Genomic DNA, 17644 nt, shown 5'->3' on the forward strand with positions numbered 1-17644 from the left:
GAGCATGACTTCATGGATGCCATTGACCGCCGAGAGGATACTTTTTACGTTGTGTCTTTCCGTCGGGTGAGTGAAGAGCTGTCTGCATTTGTCAGCCTCCCAAGTAAACCAGACAGGAATGAGCTAATTCTGCTTAATTGTATAGCTACATTAACAATCTTGCCAAGTCTGAAAGTACAAATCTCCCGCTGTCTTTGTTTACCGCTTGATCAGTTACGGTGGGTTCCTGTCCAAGTTTCTTTCTCTGCCCCTTATTCAGTTGTGGGCTCCCCCCCCACACTTGATCGTTCTCTAAGCCAGAGGTCTCCAAACTTGACAACTTTAAGACTTGTGGACTTCAGCTCCCAGGATTCCCAAGCCAGCACGGGAATTCTGGGAGTTGAAGTCCACAAGTCTTAAAGTTGCCCAGTTTGGAGACCCCTGCTGTTATAGGCAGCATCTCTTCCCTTCATTTCTCAAGGTTATTCCCACATACCATTACAGCCGTGCTGTTGAGCTGCAAAGAAAGGTTTGTAAACAGTAGCTATTTTATTAAGTGTATGGGTTGATTTTATGAAGACCAAGGCCGTGTGTTCAAATGTGGGGATCCAGCTTTTGCTAAAAGCCCTTGCAAGGAAAAATTAAGATAGCAATAGAGGAGACATTCACGTACTGAATAAGTAGGTTAGAACTCTTGGGCTGAAAAACAGATGACGAGAAGCACGCAGAGGGAAGGACGCGAACGGGGAATTCCTTTTGAAGTGTGAGAATATGCCAGTGTCTCGTTTTCTAGGTTAAAAAATAAATTATAGGTCCTTTATAAGGCCAAGAACTGAAATGAAGGAAAGTAAGGCAAGCCTGTTGATAAATTTGGAGTCTCCGATGAAAAGTGGTGATTCCTTTTAAGAAAATCTAGTCTGCTTAGTGGTGAAGAATCTGGGTTATCGTTTTTGTCCTTCTCTCCCCTTCTTGCTGGAAATTGCAGAGGTTGCGGTTCCAGTCTCTAGGAAGCACCACAATTGTCTCCTTGTGACAAGGGAGCTTCATTTTACAAGCTGCCTGCTGCAAGGAGACCAGTGGTGCTGGGTCAATGATAAAGCTAAATCTCACAGCTGAAGTTGGGGGAGGGGAGTTGTTAAGAGATTGGCTAGCCTGGAATCCCCCGAAGGGGAGGAAGTGACAGAAAATCTCATAAACTTTGGGGTACTTATCTAGTTGGTCTAGAGCAGGGGTAGAGTGTGCAGTTAAGTCTTGTGAGATTCCTGTAAACAGGCCAATAGCAATAAACATACTGCTCTGATCAATTATCAGTATTCTGGTTCCTTACCTTAGGGGTCCCCAACCCCCGGTCTGTGGACCGGCACCGGTCCGCGGCATGTCAAGAAACCGGTCCACGCAAACAAGCGAAGCCCCCATTCGCGGGATGCAGGCAGCACACGAAACCACGCCCCCTCCGGTCTGTGGAAAAACCTCTCTCCACGGAACCGATCCCTGGTGCCCAAAAGGTTGGGCCAACTGCTTACCTGACCCATGTTTCCTTTTCCCTTAGGACCACTTGCTGCTGCCTGCCATCAGCCACAACAAGACCTCCCGCCCTAAAATGTCCCTGGTGATGCCCGCCATGGCTCTGAACGGTAAAAGAAACCCAAAGTCTTGGGAGAGGCTGGGCGGCGGCTGCCCTCCCCTTCCAAAGGCGGCTGCATGTCAGCCTCTCTTTTTCTTTTCTCTTCTCCAGAGAGCCTCTACGGCTCCTCCCTGGGCTACGAAGTCATGATGCAGGTCGACTGCGAGGTCATGGACACCCGGGTCATCCACATCAAGAGCTCCACGGTGCCCCCTTTCCTGAGACGCCAGGGCACCCCGTCCGACAACCACACCCAGCCGTCCCCGCCTGCCTTTGCTGGGAAAACTCCCCGTACAACTTTGCGGTCTCCTCGCTCTACTTTGTCCACAGCTCGGCGGCATTCCCATCGCACCCTGTACTTTGGGGAGCATGGAGGGGGCTAGTTGGAATCTGGGAAAAGGGAAGAAATTCTGGAAGTGACATTCTTCCAACTAGGGACTTGGATATCCCCGCTCCTCGGGGCACTCCTACCCGAGCGACGGATGGATGTACCGTACGCTGGTTGGGCAGATATGGGGGCCTTTACTCTCTCCCCCCCACCACCCCCTCAAGCCTCTTTCTCAAGATGTTCCTTGGTCTCCCCGCCCACTGCCGCTTCCAAGAGGGCTCAACGGACGGGTGCTGAGCTGTTGCTGCTGCGAAGGCCTGGGCCCCCCAGCATTGCCCCAAAGAAACCTCTGGCTCATGTGTGCGGCCTCCTTGGGGTGGGGGAGGCCGAGATAGAGCTGGGTGAAATAAGGGACGGACACAAGAGGTGTCTACAACTACTGTGTGCGAGCTGGAAAGTGTGAGAGTGTAAGAAGGATGAGTGTTCTCTTTTCCTCAAAGGGAAAGACCGAAAAAATGAGAGCGCGAGTTGGTGAGCGTGTTGAAGTGTGTATGTTGTCCTCTTCAAAATTGCTTTGGTGGCACTTAGGCCTGCTCTTCTGGGTCTTTTTTTTTTGTGTGTTTGTATTTTCCCTAATTGTGTTTTTTTTTAAAAAAAAAATAAAGAATAGCTACAAACAAATTTCATACTTAACTCATCACTTTTTGTTCTAATGTCAAAACCGAATAATCCAACAGCAAAATGACACAAGCCAAAAGCAAAGCACTGTGTTTTGTGTGTTTGTGGCTGGGGTTTTTTTTTTGCTACGAATCAGCACTGCAACATTACACATGCAATAAATATTTGTTAGAAGACCCAATAATGATTCTGGATTAAGACTCGGCTCCAGTTGAGAAAATTCCTCCTGGGAAAAGTTGCATGCTTTTACATCAGCCTGACTCTGGTGCTTTTAAAACATTTCAAACCTTAAATATTCAGAAAGCATTTTTCTTGTCAAAATTAGGAGCTATCTTAACTGTACCCGTCACTGAGAATATGTAGCTGCATTGATTTTTTCCCCCTCAATATAAAGTTATAAACCGGCTTTGGAATTTCACTGGTGAAACAAGGTAGTCATTTGTAGAAGGAAAACAGGAACAAACCATCTAAAAATGTCAGTGGGTGTTTTGTCAGGTTTTAGACAAAATTCTTTGTGAAGAGCAATGAAATGGAGTTGGATTAAGGGGGAAAAACATGCTGTGCACTAATGAGACTGAATCTTGGATACATACACAACGTACGCACAGACATGTACTGTATTTCACAATGCCAGTAGTCCTTCACTTAAACAACCATTCATTTAGTGACCCAAGTTATAAAGACACTGAAAAAAGTGACTTAACAACTCTCCTTGGTCTTACAATTGTTGCAGCATCTCCATGGTCATGTGATCAAAATTTGGGCATTTGGCAACTGGCCTTTATTTACAATGGTTGTTGCAGTGTCACATGATTGCCATTTGCAATTTCAACTTCCCAATCAGTTTCCAACAAAGAAAGTCAGTGAAGGAAGCTGGATTTTCTTAATGGCTGCGTGATTCACTTAACAACTGCAGTGATTCACTTAACAAAAAGATCATAACATTGGATGCCCCTCACATAATCGCCTTGATTAGCAGTGAAAATTCTGGTCCCGATTCTGGTTGTAAGTTGTGAATTACCTGTACACAAACTACCAGCTTTAAGTCATTAGAAAAATGGGAAATTTACTGCATAACCAATGTAGAGAATTCAAATATTCTAGGTGACAAAATATTAAAGAGACAATTTGGAAATAAATTTGGCTTATAGTAGCGAAAATCAATTCTACTGAGGGAAACTCAAGGTGATGATTATACATGTTTGTAATTGGAGTGGAAATTCAACACTCAGTTGCAAATCGTCACAGGGTTTATTCATGTCAGAAGCAAGACAATTAAAATAAGGCATAGTATGCTGACAGAAATTTAAAATGCAAGATACAAGTTTAAAATATACAAATTAAATTGATCTTGCCCAGAAACTAGCAATTGCGTTCTGTCGCACTGTCAAAAGGTCCTCAAGTATACACTGATCAGAACACAAAGGGCAGGTATACATATGTGTTGTTGTCTGCCTGTCGCCACAATCCCAAAGAAACCACAGGATAGCCCCATTTGTTCAGAGTCTCTCTATGGAGATTCTCAGTCATCCAGGTCATAGTTAACCCAAAGATGTTTTTTTTAAAGTTTTTTATTAATAAAACAATTAAAACAAAAAAGGACATGACATGATGTTCCAGTATATATAATCCTAACTATGGACAGGCTAACTATGGAATTAAAGGACAAGACAGAAACGGACTATTTTGGAATCTGGGACAAATTTTACTGCTGGTATGAGTCAAGAAGAACTGTTCGGGTTTTGAGTTAAAGTTTAAGTTTGTGGTATATAAAATTATATGTTAATATATAGAGAAACAAGCTCGAGATTATATAATATTGTATTATATAGGGGAATATATATATGTTTTCTGAGGTTATATATCGCCAAGAAACTTCTAATTCTACGCGGGAGAAAACCCGAATAACTAAAGACCTACATATATATATATATATATATATATATATATATATATAGAGAGAGAGAGAGAGAGAGAGAGAGAGAGAGAGAGAGAGAGAGAGAGAGAGAGAGAGAGAGATGTATATATAGAACAGTGATGGCGAAACCTTTTAGAGACCGAGTGCCCAAACCGCAACCCAAAACCCACATATTTATCGCAAAGTGCCAGGGCCGCAGCAGCATTGTGCCCTCGGGGGGGGGGGACAGGGAGGCGCCTCTGAGTGCTGCCTCTGGCACGCAAAAACTGGGGCTGCAAAAATGGGCCGCCGTGTTGCAAGGTGCAAAAACAGCCGCCACCGCACCGCGAGGTGCAGATACAAGGCGCTGTACCACGCAAGAATAGGGCAGGGCTAGTGAGTATCATGCAGGCCCTAGCCTTGCCCCATTTGCAGTGCGTGCGTACTCACAGCCCCGTGCGCGCATGCACGCATGTAAAATGCTTCCCCCTCCCTTCCAGTCTACCAATTGACAATGGCTGGTGACCTCTGCTCTACCATCTCTACTGGAGCTTGCTAGTCGGCCGCTTTGTCTCCTTTGTGCTGGGCGGGTCTCCTGCTTTGGATGGTGGTGCCGGCCTGATGGACCTGCTGCTGCTGGTGGTGGCGCGCGTGCCAACAGAGAGGGCTCTGAGTGCCGCCTCTGGCACGCGTGCCATAGGTTCGCCACCACTGATATAGAACTTTAAGTATGATAAGGAACGAATTCCAAAGGTGTTTTTTCATGAGGCAACCCGACTTTCTTGTTTTTCTTTGAAGACATTTCGCTTCCCATCCAAGAGGCTTCTTCAGCTCTGACCGGATGGCAGGGAATGGAAGGATTTATATTCCTTGCAGACAGCTAGCTGGCCATTTGCATTTTTTTAAGAGAGCCGTTGAGGCCATATAAATATAAACCCTTCCATTTCCCCACCATCCAGTCAGAGCTGAAGAAGCTTCTTGGGGTGAGAAATGAAAGCTCCTTTGGGATTCAGAATCTCTCTGGATCTTCTTGTACCGGTGCACAATCCGTCACAGGGTTAATGCTGGCGACTGTCATTTGCTTGTGTCTTGAGGCCATATAAATATAAATCCTTCCATTTCCCCACCATCCAGTCAGAGCTGAAGAAGCTTCTTGGGATGAGAAATGAAAGCTCCTTTGGGATTCAGAATCTCTCTGGATCTTCTTGTACCGGTGCACAATCCGTCACAGGGTTAATGCTGGCGACGGTCGTTTGCTTGTGCCTTTAACTCTAGGCTACCAGATAAAATAACGATGATGATGCCTAAAGGTGCTGTGTGTGTGTGGGGGGGGGGAACTACAGCTCCCAGAATCCCGCGTGTGAGAGAGTGTGTGTGTGTGTGAGGAGGGGGGGAAATGTCGGATTTTGCACGGCAAGCAAACCACCGGGAAGAAGACTACACGTCCCAGCAGCCTAGGTGGCTCCTGAGCGCCCCCCGCGCCAGAGATCTGGCGGCTGAGATTTGCGCGATCGGGCATGGAGGAGGCGTGGATCTCCGCGGGGGGGGAGACGGAGAGATCGCTCTGAAGGGTCGAAAGCCGCGGGAAACCCTCCCGGGGGAGCCGCCGTGGTGCTGTTGGCCGATGCGGGTGAGGGGGGGGCGGCGGCGGCGGCAGGATTGAGGGATCGGGGGGCTCCCGCTAGAAAGGGGGAAGGGCTGGGCAGACCGTCCAGCCCTTTGTCCGGGCTTTTCTCAGCCCGTCTGTCCGGTCCGACCCCTCGGAGAGAGGCAGAAGCCCTAAAGGGCAGCGGGCGAGCGAGGGGCGCCGGAGACTGGGGGGGGGGGACAGGCAGGCACCCCTTTGTTTTCTCCGACGGGGAAAAGCGCGGGGGGGGGACTCCGTGGGGGGATCCAAGTTAGGAGCTCTTTCGCTGCAGGGAATCGTCCGAGATCGACCGATCCGCAGATTTGGGGGCGCCCCTCCAGGCTGCAAAGTTTGCTCTTCAGGAAGTTGGCAGATTGACAAACCCGAATCCCTGGCCCGTTTTGAAGGGAGGGGGTGCCGAAGGGGGACCCTTGGTTGGTGCGGAAGAATCAACGCAACCTGGTGCCATTTTTCGGAAAGGTTTTCTTGTACATCTGTGGTTTATATACTCCGTTCTTCTTTCAGTCAAGGACAATATGAGTTGAATATCAATTTATTAAATGTCCCCGGTGGTGAACTTAGTTGCAGGTATCTCAACTTATGGAACGGATGAAGGAAGACCACCGTTTGCACTTCTGAACGCCCTCATCCAAAGGGATATTTGCATTAAATCAGTGTCAAGGCATGGGTTAGCATAGAAGCAAATTGTATTTATTCCATCCAATGGCGTTTCCGTTTCGTTTTTAAAAGCTGGTTTTAAAAAGGAGAGCTCAGAAAAAATAGGGCTGTTATGGGTGAGAAAACGTTATGGCATTGCTCTTTATGTATCTCTAAATCTTTAGCTGTTAGGTATTGTCTGCATTTTTTTAAAAAAAAGCAAGTTTATGGAAATACTTAACTTATTTAAAATAAAGTTGGTTGGAATGGCAAAAGTAATCCAATGTAATATTACAGGATCGTTAGCACTGCCAAATCAGAAAGGGTCTCTGATTTATTTCTATACAAGTCACTTTCATAAAAGCTGATGTTGTTTTTAGAAACCATTTTGAGGGACTTATGACCGTTGCCACAGTGAGGAATATTTTGAGCACCAGAATTCTCACTGAGAACAAAGAAACATAAGATAGTTTCTCCCATTGGCTGTTTTTGGTACAGGTTGTCCTCGATTTACAACCATTCATTTAGTGACCGTTTGAAGTTAAAACAGCACCAAAAAAGCTGACATGATCGTTTTTTACACTTACAACTGTTGCGGCATTCTCATGGACATGTGATCCAAATACGGACACTTGGCAACTGGCTCAAATTTATGACGGTTGCAGTGTCCCGGGCTCATATGACCACATCTTGCAACCTTCTGACAAGCAAAGTCAATGGGGAAGTCAGATTCACTTAACAACTGTGTTACTTACTTAATAACTGCAGTGATTCACTTAACAACTGTAGCAAGAACGGTCATAAAATAGGGCAAAATTCACTTAACTATCTTGCTTAGCAATGGAAATTTTGGGCTCAACCGTGGTTGTAAGTTGTGGATTAACTGTACTTGCGTGCAAATTGCGAAGTGATTATCGTTGCCTAAAATAAAATAGCAGCTCAAAGACAGTGCTTCTCAACCTGGGCAAGTTTAAAACGAGTGGACTTCAATTCCCAGAATTCCCCAGCCAGCATGGCTAGCTAGGGAATTCTAAGAGTTGTCCTCTGAAACTTGCCCAAGTTGAGATACACTGATCGTAAAGCTTAAGTTTCAACAAACTTTTTTACAATATTCTTGTGCTTCCCCCAACCAATTTTATTATCCTCCTTTCCCCCCAAACTTTAAATCTTTTTCTTCAGAACAACCACTGTAGGATTTGAAAAAGGGAACATCTTCTCTATTCTTCCCCTGCCTAAGTAATTATTTTATTGCTTATATTATAAAATGCAAATGTTCGCTGGGTACAGAGGCATGTATCAATCATCAATATAAGCAACAAATTATTAACCCTATGAAAGTTCAGATAAACCTTTAAAGATAAGGAAAACAAAGTTCATACCAATGTTAAATATAATTTATTAAATGTTAATAAACATAAGGTTACTTGATTGGTACAACTGAAGTGAAGAACGGTATTGATAGACAATTGCAAAATATGGTAAGTACTTTATAATGTAATCAAGGTTTGTATCTTTGAGTTAAGTGCTTAATACTAAGATCTGTGTTGTTTATTGTTCATAAATGTTAAGGAAAAAAGAAAGGGAAAGGGGAAAAAAAGAGCTATTTGGAAGAGTAAATAAGTATTTTGGTCTCTAATTTAACTCTTCTCTATACTCCAACTGATTTGCAGTATTTAGAAATATTTAGATCACCTTAAAACTATACAGAGAGTACTTGACTTACAACAGTGCATTTAGTGACCAAGGTTACAATGACACTGACAAAAGTGACTTATGATGAAGTTTTTTCACATTTACACCCATTGCAACATCCTGATGGTTATGGGATCAAAATTCGGACGCTTGGTAACTGCCTCATATTTATGACGGTTGCAGTGTCCCGGGGTCATGTGACCATCTTTTGCGGCCTTCTGACAGTGGGGAAGCCAGTATCACTTAACAACCTGTGGCTTAACTTAACAACTGCAGTAATTAACTTAACACCTGTGGCAAGAAAGATCATAACATGGGGCAAAATTCACTTAACAACTATCTCACTTAGCAACAGAAATTTTGGGCTCTATTGTGGTCATAAGTCGAGGACTTCCCATACTGTAAATGTTTGTATTTTCTTTGCTGAGTGACGTATTGTGTACATCGAGGCCATTCTTGCCTATATTTAGTTAAGCTTCTGTTGTGGATATACAGATAGTCTTCAACTTATGACCATTCATTTAGCGACTGTTCAAAGTTACAGTGGCAGTGAAAAAAGTGACCTATGAGCGGTCATCACACTTACGACCATTGCAGTGTCCCTAGGGTCACCTGATCCTGATGCAAGGTGCTTAGCAACCAGCAAGTATATATGACATTTGCAGTATCCTGGGGTCACTTGCAGCCTTCCCAACCGGCTTCCAACAAGCAGACTCAGTGGGGAAGCTGGGAGAAGCTTGAAAATCACAGTCATGTGATCTCTTGTTTAACAACCATGGCAAAAAAAGGTTGTAGGGTGCGGTGATTTGAGCCTTGACTTAACGAACACCTGCTTAACAACAACAGTAACAATAATAATAATAAAGTTGGAAGGGATCTTGGAGGTCATCTAGTCCAACCCTCTTGCTCAGGCAGGAAACCCTATACCAGTGGTTCTCAACCTGTGGGTCGGGACCCCATTTGGGGTCGATTGACCATTTTATGGGGGTCGCCAAGCAAGGCTGTCCGCCATTTTTTTTTGTCCGCCATTTTTTTCCCTTTTTCCAGCGGGTGCCTAACCTCTCTTGGGCTGGGCCAGCTGGTGGTCGGCCTGCTCCGTCTCTGCCACTTGCCAGCTACGCCTCGGCCGGCGCAGGGGGCGGAACCACGCATGCGCAGCGCTCCCGGGCAGGGAAAGTCCTCGACTTACGACCGGTTGGGTAGTCCTCGACTTACGACCGGTTTAGTCCTCGACTTACCTTCAGTTTAGTCCTCGACTTACGACCGGTTTAGTCCTCGACTTACGACCGGTTGGGGTCGCGGCATTAAAAAGGTTGAGAACCACTGCCCTATACCATTTCGGACAAATGGCTGTCCAGTCTCTTCTTAAAAACTTCCAGTGTTGGAGCATTCACCGCTTCTGGAGGCAGGTTGTTCCACTGGTTAATTGTTCTAACTGTCAGGAAGTTTCTCCTTAGTTCTAGGTTGCTTCCCTCCTTGATTAGTTTCCATCCGTTGCTTCTTGTCCTGCCTTCAGGCCCTTTGGAAAATAGCTTGACTCCCTCTTCTTTGTGGCAGCCCCTGAGATATTGGAACACTGCTATCATGACACCCTTAGTCCTTCTTTTCATTAAACTAGACATACCCAATTCCTGCAACCGTTCCTTATATGTTTTAGCCTCCAGTCCCGTGATCATCTTTGTTGCTCTTCTCTGCACTCTTTCTAGAGCAGGGATGTCAAACTGCCGGCCTGCGGGCCGGATGCGTCATGGCGAAACCCCGCCCATCCCATTGCCGGCAATGGAGAAAAAGTCACGATACATTGCAACATGTCATGTGACACTGCGGGCTTGACACCCCTGTTCTAGAGTGTCAATGGATTCTCCAAACCCAATTCTGGTTGTAAATTGAGAACTACCTGTATGTGGTTAGTTTTACCATTATTGCTTGTACAGGCAGTTCTCAACTTACAACAGTTCGTTTAGTGACCACACGAAATTACCAAGGTACTGAAAAAAATGACTTATGACCGTTTTTCACACTTAGGATCGTTGCAGTATCCCCATGGTCACGTGATTTACATTCAGATGCTTGACAACTGGTTCATATTTATGACGGTTGCAGTGTCCCGGGGTCATGTGATCCTCTTTTGTGACCTTCCAACAAGGGGGAGGAGGCCAGATTCACTTAACGGCCATGTTACTAACTTAACAACTGCAGTGATTCACTTAACAAATGTGGTAAGAAAAGTCATAAAATGGGGCAAAACTCATTTAACAAATTCCTCACTTTGCAACATAAATTTTGGGTTCAACTTTGGTCATAAGGACTACCTGTAATCTTCAAGTTTAAGTTCAGACTCAGAAATAATAATAATAATAATAATAATAATAATGATGATGATGATGATGATGATGATGATGATGATGATGATGTTGGAAGGGACCTTGGAGGTCATCTAGTCCAACCCCCTGCTCAGGCAGGTAACCCTATACCATTTCGGACAAATGGCTGTCCAGTTCCCTTCTTAAAAACTTCCAGTGTTGGAGCATTCACCACTTCTGGAGGCAGGTTGTTCCACTGGTTAATTGTTCTAACTGTCAGGAAGTTTCTCCTTAGTTCTAGGTTGTTTCTCTCTTTGGTTAGTTTCCATCTTTGGTGCTGTATCTTTCTCCCTGTGCTTGGCAAAGTTTATCCTTGCAGCTGTGAGCATTTATCTCAGTAGGTTCTTGTTCCTTGTTAACATATTCTGGACTTATACCAAGTTAAAATGTGATTTCATTTCAGATTGAATCTCTAAAATTCTCTGATGGTACCATGGTAAATCTTTCCAGTATGTGGCGAAATGTCCCTTCTGTTTCATGACATTTCCAACATTTGTTACTGTATAATTTATCTGTATTGGAGGTGGGAACCATCTGTAAAAGATTTTATGCCAATTATAAGCTAGAGTGAATTTAATGGGTTTGGTCCATAGTTTTTCCCACTGTTGAGTTGTGATTGTTTCTTTAAAGTTCTGCATCCATTTTATCATGCTTTTTTTTTTTACTTATTCTATCTTCATATCATATCGGAGGAGGAGTTTATATATGTATTAGTGCCTCTATTGTAGATAAACAGACTGGTATTTTCAAATACTGTTGTTGTTTAATTTTTGTCCATACTAGCAGTAATGCATTCCTAATATAATGTCTTTGAAAGTAGCTATGTATCTCACTCTTCCCATACCATTAAGAAAGCATGCCATCCAATTGGAGATCATGACCCTCCAGTGTCAACAATCTTATATTCCTCAGATTAATCCATTCTTTTACCCACGTGAATACTGATGCTTGATGATATAGCTTCCAATCCGGAAGGCCAAAGTCTCCTCTATTTTTGGCATCTTGTAACATTTTTACAATTATTCTCGCTTTTTTTTGCCTTGCCATATAAATTTTAATATCATTTTATTTAATTCTTCAAAATATTTTTTTTCTACTCTTATTGGAATTGTCTGAAACAGGTACAGTAATCTTGGCAAAATATTCAACTTAATTGTAGATATTCTACCCAACAAGCGTTCAAATTTTGATCATATGATTATGGGGATGCTGCAGCGGTCGTTAGTGTGAAAAATGGTCGTAAGTCACTCTTTTCAGTGCCACTGTAAGTTGAGGACTACCTATATAATATTGGAAAAAACTTAACCTATTGGGCATAATGGTGTTGGTCTACCTGTGTTCGTTTCATTCTGGACCAATCGTTGATACCAATATAGAATAGAATAGAATATAGAATATAGAATATATAGAATATAGAATATAGAATAAAATAGAATAGAATAGAATATGGAAGGGATCTTGGAGGTCTTCTAGTCCAGCCCCCTTGTTCAAGCAGGAGAACCTATACCAATGGTGGAGAACCTATGGCACGCGTGGCAGAGGTGGCACTCGGAGCCCTTTCTGTGGGCACGCGTGCTGTCGCCCAAGATAGAGGGATGCGGGGTCGGGCTGCTCCCCTCCACCTCTCCACGTGCACAGAGTCCGGGAACAGCTGCGAGAGCTAGGCAGGGAGAAGGGAACCTATAAAAGGAGCAGGTTTTGGCGGGAGAGTGAATGAACATCCTTTGGAAGAGACAGTGGGCAGCGAGCGAGTGAGCGAGCACGTGGCCTTTGGAAACGACCAGTGGTGGTTTCAAATAATTTAACAACTGGTTCTCCTGGCTGTCCCACCTGCCAGAGACCCCCTGGAACTCCCCCAACCCTGCCTGGCCCCCACGAGTAACACTGAGGTGGTCACGCCTACCCCGGCCATGCCCACCCAATCTGCCGTGAGCACCGCGGCCATGCCCACCCAGTGACCCATGCCCACCAGGTATCGGTGCTAAATAAGTAGCTTTTGGTTGCAGTTTGGGCACTCGGTCTCTAAAAGGTTCGCCATCACTGACCTATACCATTTCAGACAAGTGACTGTCCAGTCTCTTCTTAGAAACCTCCAGTGATGGAGCGCCCACGATTTCTGAAGGCAAGCTGTTCCACTGGTTAATTGTCCTCACTGTTAGGAAGTTTCTCCTTAATTCCAGGTTGCTTCTCTCTTTGGTCAGTTTCCAACCATTGTTTCTTGTCCTGCCCTCTGGTGCTTTGGAGAATAATTTGACCCCCTCTTCTTTGTGGCAGCCCCCCAAACACTGGAACATTGCTTTCATGTCAATTTCCACTTTCTCTTTTGCCTTTCACAGGTCTCTGGCTGAAAGGGTTGCATCTACCAGGGACTGACCCAGGAAGAGAGTTTGGAGAGACAGGGAGGCTGAATCCATTTTCTTTGTCCTTTCAGAGGCTGGTGTCATTTAAAGATGTGGCCGTGTATTTCACGGAGGGCCAGGGGGCTCTGCTGGATCCAACCCAGAAAGCTTTATACAAAGAAGTCATGGTGGAGAATTATGAGAACGTGGCCTCCTTAGGTACGAGTCTCTTGCTTCTTTCGTTGAGCTAAAGACAGATGCAAAGGACTGTGATCAATCTCTGCTTCCCCCTTGTATTTTCAGGAGTGTGATTTTTAATTTGATTTTCTGTCAAGGGTTTCCCGTTCCGAAGCCAAATCTCATCTCTCGTCTGGAACGAGGAGAAGAACCTTGGCTGTTAGATTCTCCAGGGCTGGATGCCAACAGCTCAGGTGAGAGATGGAAAAAATATATATCCCAGTTGGCAAATAAAGCCACAGAAATCTCTCTTCTTTTGTCTCCATAAAAGGTAGTCCTCAACTTAAGACCACAAGGGGAGCCCAACATTTATGCGCATATGCAATACGTGCAGCCGTTATAATATGTATAATGATGTATTGGAGTCGTTTTTCAATTTTTGGATTAATTATACCTAATACAAATATTTCGGGCTTGAATTCAATTTGTTGTTTTGTTATTTCCAGTAGCCATCTTCTTATCTGCTCCCAGTAGATTTTTGCTTTGGGGCATTGCCACCACATATGGTAGAATGTTCCCTCATTATTTTTGCATTTCCAACCATCTGGATTCATATTTTTATAAATTTTAGCCAATCTCGCCGGTGCTAGATGCCATCTGTAAAACATTTTAATTTGGTTTTCTTTATACGCAGTTGACAACGTTAATTTGCAATTTACATTCCAAGTTCTTTTCCATTCATCTAGTCCTATATTTCTACCTATATTTCGGGCCCATGCTATCATTGGGCCCTTTACGATTTCTTCTTCAAATTCAATTTCTAGTAGGAGTTTATAGGTTTTTGTTAAAAAAAATTCTCCCTTGTTTATCAATATTTTATCCAATTGCTATAATGTTTGACATATCCCATACTCCTCCATATCTTTATTATATTTTGATTTTATCTGTGCATATGGCCACCAATCAATAATTATTCCCTGTTCTTTTAATTCATCTCTTGATCTTAACTTCCCTTGGTTATCTAATAATAATTCTTTATACCTAATCATTTTTGTTTTATCTAATGTGTTTGGATGAATCATCGCCTCCATTGGTGAAATCCAAATTGGAATTTTCGTATAATTTTTTTTTAAATTTTTCCCCATATCCAAATTAATGCATCCCTTATCTGATGTCGGAAGAAATATGTATGCATTTTCTTATCTTTCCCCCATAGAAAAGCATGCCATTCAACTTGTAGATCGTGACCTTCAATTGTAAGGACCCTTTTTGTTGTTGTTAATTGCGAAGTCGTGTCCGACCCATCGCGACCCCATGGACAAGGTTCCTCCAGGTCTTCCTGTCCTCTACCATCTTCTGGAGTCCATTTAAGTTCACGCCTACTGCTTCAGTGACTCCATCCAGCCACCTCATTCTCTGTCGTCCCCTTCTTCTATTGCCCTCCATCTTTCCCAGCATTAGGCCCTTCTCCAGTGAGTCCTTCCTTCTCATTAGGTGGCCAAAGTACTTGAGTTTCAACTTCAGGATCTGGCCTCCTAAAGAGCAGTCAGGGTTGATCTCCTCTAGGACTGACCGGTTTGAATGCCTTGCAGTCCAAGGGACTCGCAGGAGGCTTCTCCAGCACCATAGTTCAAAGGCCTCAATTCTCTGTCGCTCAGCCTTTCTTATGGTCCAACTTTCACATCCATACATTGCAACTGGGAAAACCATGGCTTTGACTATACGTACTTTTGTTGGCAGGGTGATGTCTCTGCTTTTTAGTATGCTGTCTAGATTTGCCATAGCTTTCCTCCCCAGGAGCTGTTCTGTCCCCCGTCCGACTCACACCCCCCAACCAGTCAGCCGAGGGCTAAAAGACTGCTCAGCACTGCCAAATACAGATAAACACTTGGCAGCAACTCCGTGGCTGCCTGCCAAGACCTTTACTGATAACACACAATACAAACACAAATCAAGTCCAGGATAATTCTGGAGTGCTGCAACAGAAGATTCAGTATTGTCCGTCACAAGAGTTTCAAACGGCACACCCCTTGCTTATATAGCCTGTGGGGTGTGGCCCAGTGACTCAGCTGGAATCTCTGGCACGACGCCTTAGCTGCTGCGCACGTTTGTCCCTCCGACGCTGGCGTGGATCCAGCCAAGACGTATCCTCCTCTGAGTCCGACACACCTGGCTCCTGGCCAATCCCAGAAGCACCTGGCTCCTGGCTGATCTCCTCTCCATCGGAAGACACTGAAGGCCGCACCAGAGGGGAAGGGCCTGGAGAGGGAGGCCTGGCCATCTCCTCTCCTTCATGTTCAGAGCCTTCCTCCTCCGATGATAGGGACCCACAGGACGGAGCCACAACAGGAGCAAGCGTCTTTTAATTTCTTGGCTGCAGTCCCCGTCTGAGGTGATCTTGGAGCCCAGGAAAATAAAATCTGTCACTACCTCCATTTTTNCAAGCCAACTTTTGCACTCTCCTTCTTCACCCGCATCAAGAGGCTCTTTAGTTCCTCTTCACTTTCTGCCATTAGAGTGGTATCATCTGCATATCTTAGGTTGTTGATATTTCTCCTGGCAATCTTAATTCCAACTTTTGATTCATCTAGCCCTGCCTTTCTCATGATGTGCTCTGCATATAAGTTAAATAGGCAGGGCAACAGTATACAGCCTTGCCGGACTCCTAAGGACCCTTTTATTTTCTAAATTTATCCTGTCACTGATTCAAAGCAATCCAGCTGCTTGGTAGTAAGTTTCCCATTTTGGGAGTCCAAGGCCATCTCTACTTCTACTATCCTGTAACGCTTTAGCATTTATTCGTGCTTTTTTACCTAGCCATATAAATTTATTAATCATTTAATTCATCAAAAAAAAATTTCCCCAGTTTTATTGGAACTGTTTGAAAGAGGTATAACACTCTTGGTAAAACATTCTAATCGCCGAAATCCTTCCTAACAATGATAATTGTAATTTCCCCCAAATCTCTAAATCTTTTTGTATACATAGTACCAATTTTTTATAATTATCTTCTTTTATTGAGGAACATCTTGCGGTGAGTCAAATTCCCAAATATTTAACCTTTTTTACTATTTGCAACCCCAAATTTTCTTCTAATCCCCTTTTTTGTTTTTCAGTTAAATTTTTAACTAATATTTTAGTGTTTTCTTTGTTTATTTTTAGTCCCGCCACCGTTCCATAATTCTCTATTTCATCTATTGAAATTCTACCTCTTTCAAACGGTTCCTCTATAAAAAACACCAAATCATCTGCAAATGCCTGTATCTTATATTCTTCTGTTTTAATCCTTAATCCCCTTATCTCTTTGTTATTTCTAATTTGAGTTAGTAGCACTTCTAACGTTAGAATAAAAAGTAGAGGTGACATTGGACATCCCTGTCTTACACCCTTGTTAATTTCAATCTTCTCTGTATTTTCCCCATTTATTATTACTCTGGCCTTTTGTGTTCTATATATTGATTTTATCATTTGTTCAAATTTCTCGCCAAATTTCATATTTTCTAGTTGTTGGAACATAAATTGCCAATTAAAATTATCAAAAGCCTTCTGGGCATCTACAAATATTAATGCAGCCTGTTTTTCGGGGTGTGCTTCGTAATATTCCAAAACATTCAGTACAATTCTTGTATTATTCCTAATTTGTCTATTTGGTAAAAAACCGTTTTGATCCGAATATATTATTTGATTTAATATTATTTTTAGTCGTTCCGCCATTATTGTAGTAAAAATTTTATAGTCCGAATTCAACAACGAGATTAGCCTATAATTTTTTTATTTGTTTAGGATCTGTATCTTCTTTTGAAATGAGGGTTATGTTGGCTTCTGTCCATGAATCTGGTAATTTAGCTTTCTCCAATATATCATTATATACCTCTAATAGTGTCATTTCCAAATCTTCATATAACAGTGGTTCTCAACCTTTTTAATGCCACGACCCCCAACCGGTCGTAAGTCAAGGACTAAACCGGTCGTAAGTCAAGGACTAAACTGGTCGTAAGTCGAGGACTTTCCCTGCCCGGGAGCACCACGCATGCGTGCTTCTGCCCCCTGCGCCGGCCAAGGCATAGCTGGCAAGCGGCAGAGACGGAGCAGACCGACCACCAGCTGGCCCAGCTCAAGGGAGGTAAGGCACCCGCCGGAAAAGGGGAAAAAAATGGCGGACAGCCTTGCTTGGCGACCCCCTTGAAATGGTCGATCGACCCCAAATGGGGTCGCGACCCATAGGTTGAGAACCGCTGTCATATAAGGTCTTATATAATTCCCCAGGTAGACCATCTGGCCCC

General features: G+C 43.8%; 2 protein-coding genes across 2 annotated transcripts in view; both read left to right on the forward strand.

Annotated features, from left to right (window-relative positions):
* Positions 1-2003, forward strand: part of LOC107293923 (cyclic AMP-dependent transcription factor ATF-6 beta-like) — a gene marked incomplete at its 5' end in the record, with an annotated part of 9423 nt that extends 7420 nt beyond the window's left edge. The window contains 2 exons of the mRNA XM_015823112.2: positions 1529-1613; positions 1715-2003. Of these exons, the coding sequence (XP_015678598.2) occupies positions 1529-1613; positions 1715-1986 (357 nt within the window). The remainder of the gene's footprint in view (positions 1-1528; positions 1614-1714) is intronic.
* A 3899-nt stretch (positions 2004-5902) lies between these two features.
* LOC107293919 (zinc finger protein 260) overlaps positions 5903-17644 on the forward strand; it is a 34398-nt gene continuing 22656 nt past the window's right edge. The window contains exons 1-3 of the mRNA XM_029285497.1: positions 5903-6136; positions 13277-13403; positions 13520-13615. Of these exons, the coding sequence (XP_029141330.1) occupies positions 5903-6136; positions 13277-13403; positions 13520-13615 (457 nt within the window). The remainder of the gene's footprint in view (positions 6137-13276; positions 13404-13519; positions 13616-17644) is intronic.

The sequence above is a fragment of the Protobothrops mucrosquamatus genome, unplaced genomic scaffold (genome assembly GCF_001527695.2).
Source record: "Protobothrops mucrosquamatus isolate PMUCROS unplaced genomic scaffold, P.Mucros_1.0 scaffold1774, whole genome shotgun sequence".
In the NCBI taxonomy this organism is placed as follows: domain Eukaryota; kingdom Metazoa; phylum Chordata; class Lepidosauria; order Squamata; family Viperidae; genus Protobothrops; species Protobothrops mucrosquamatus.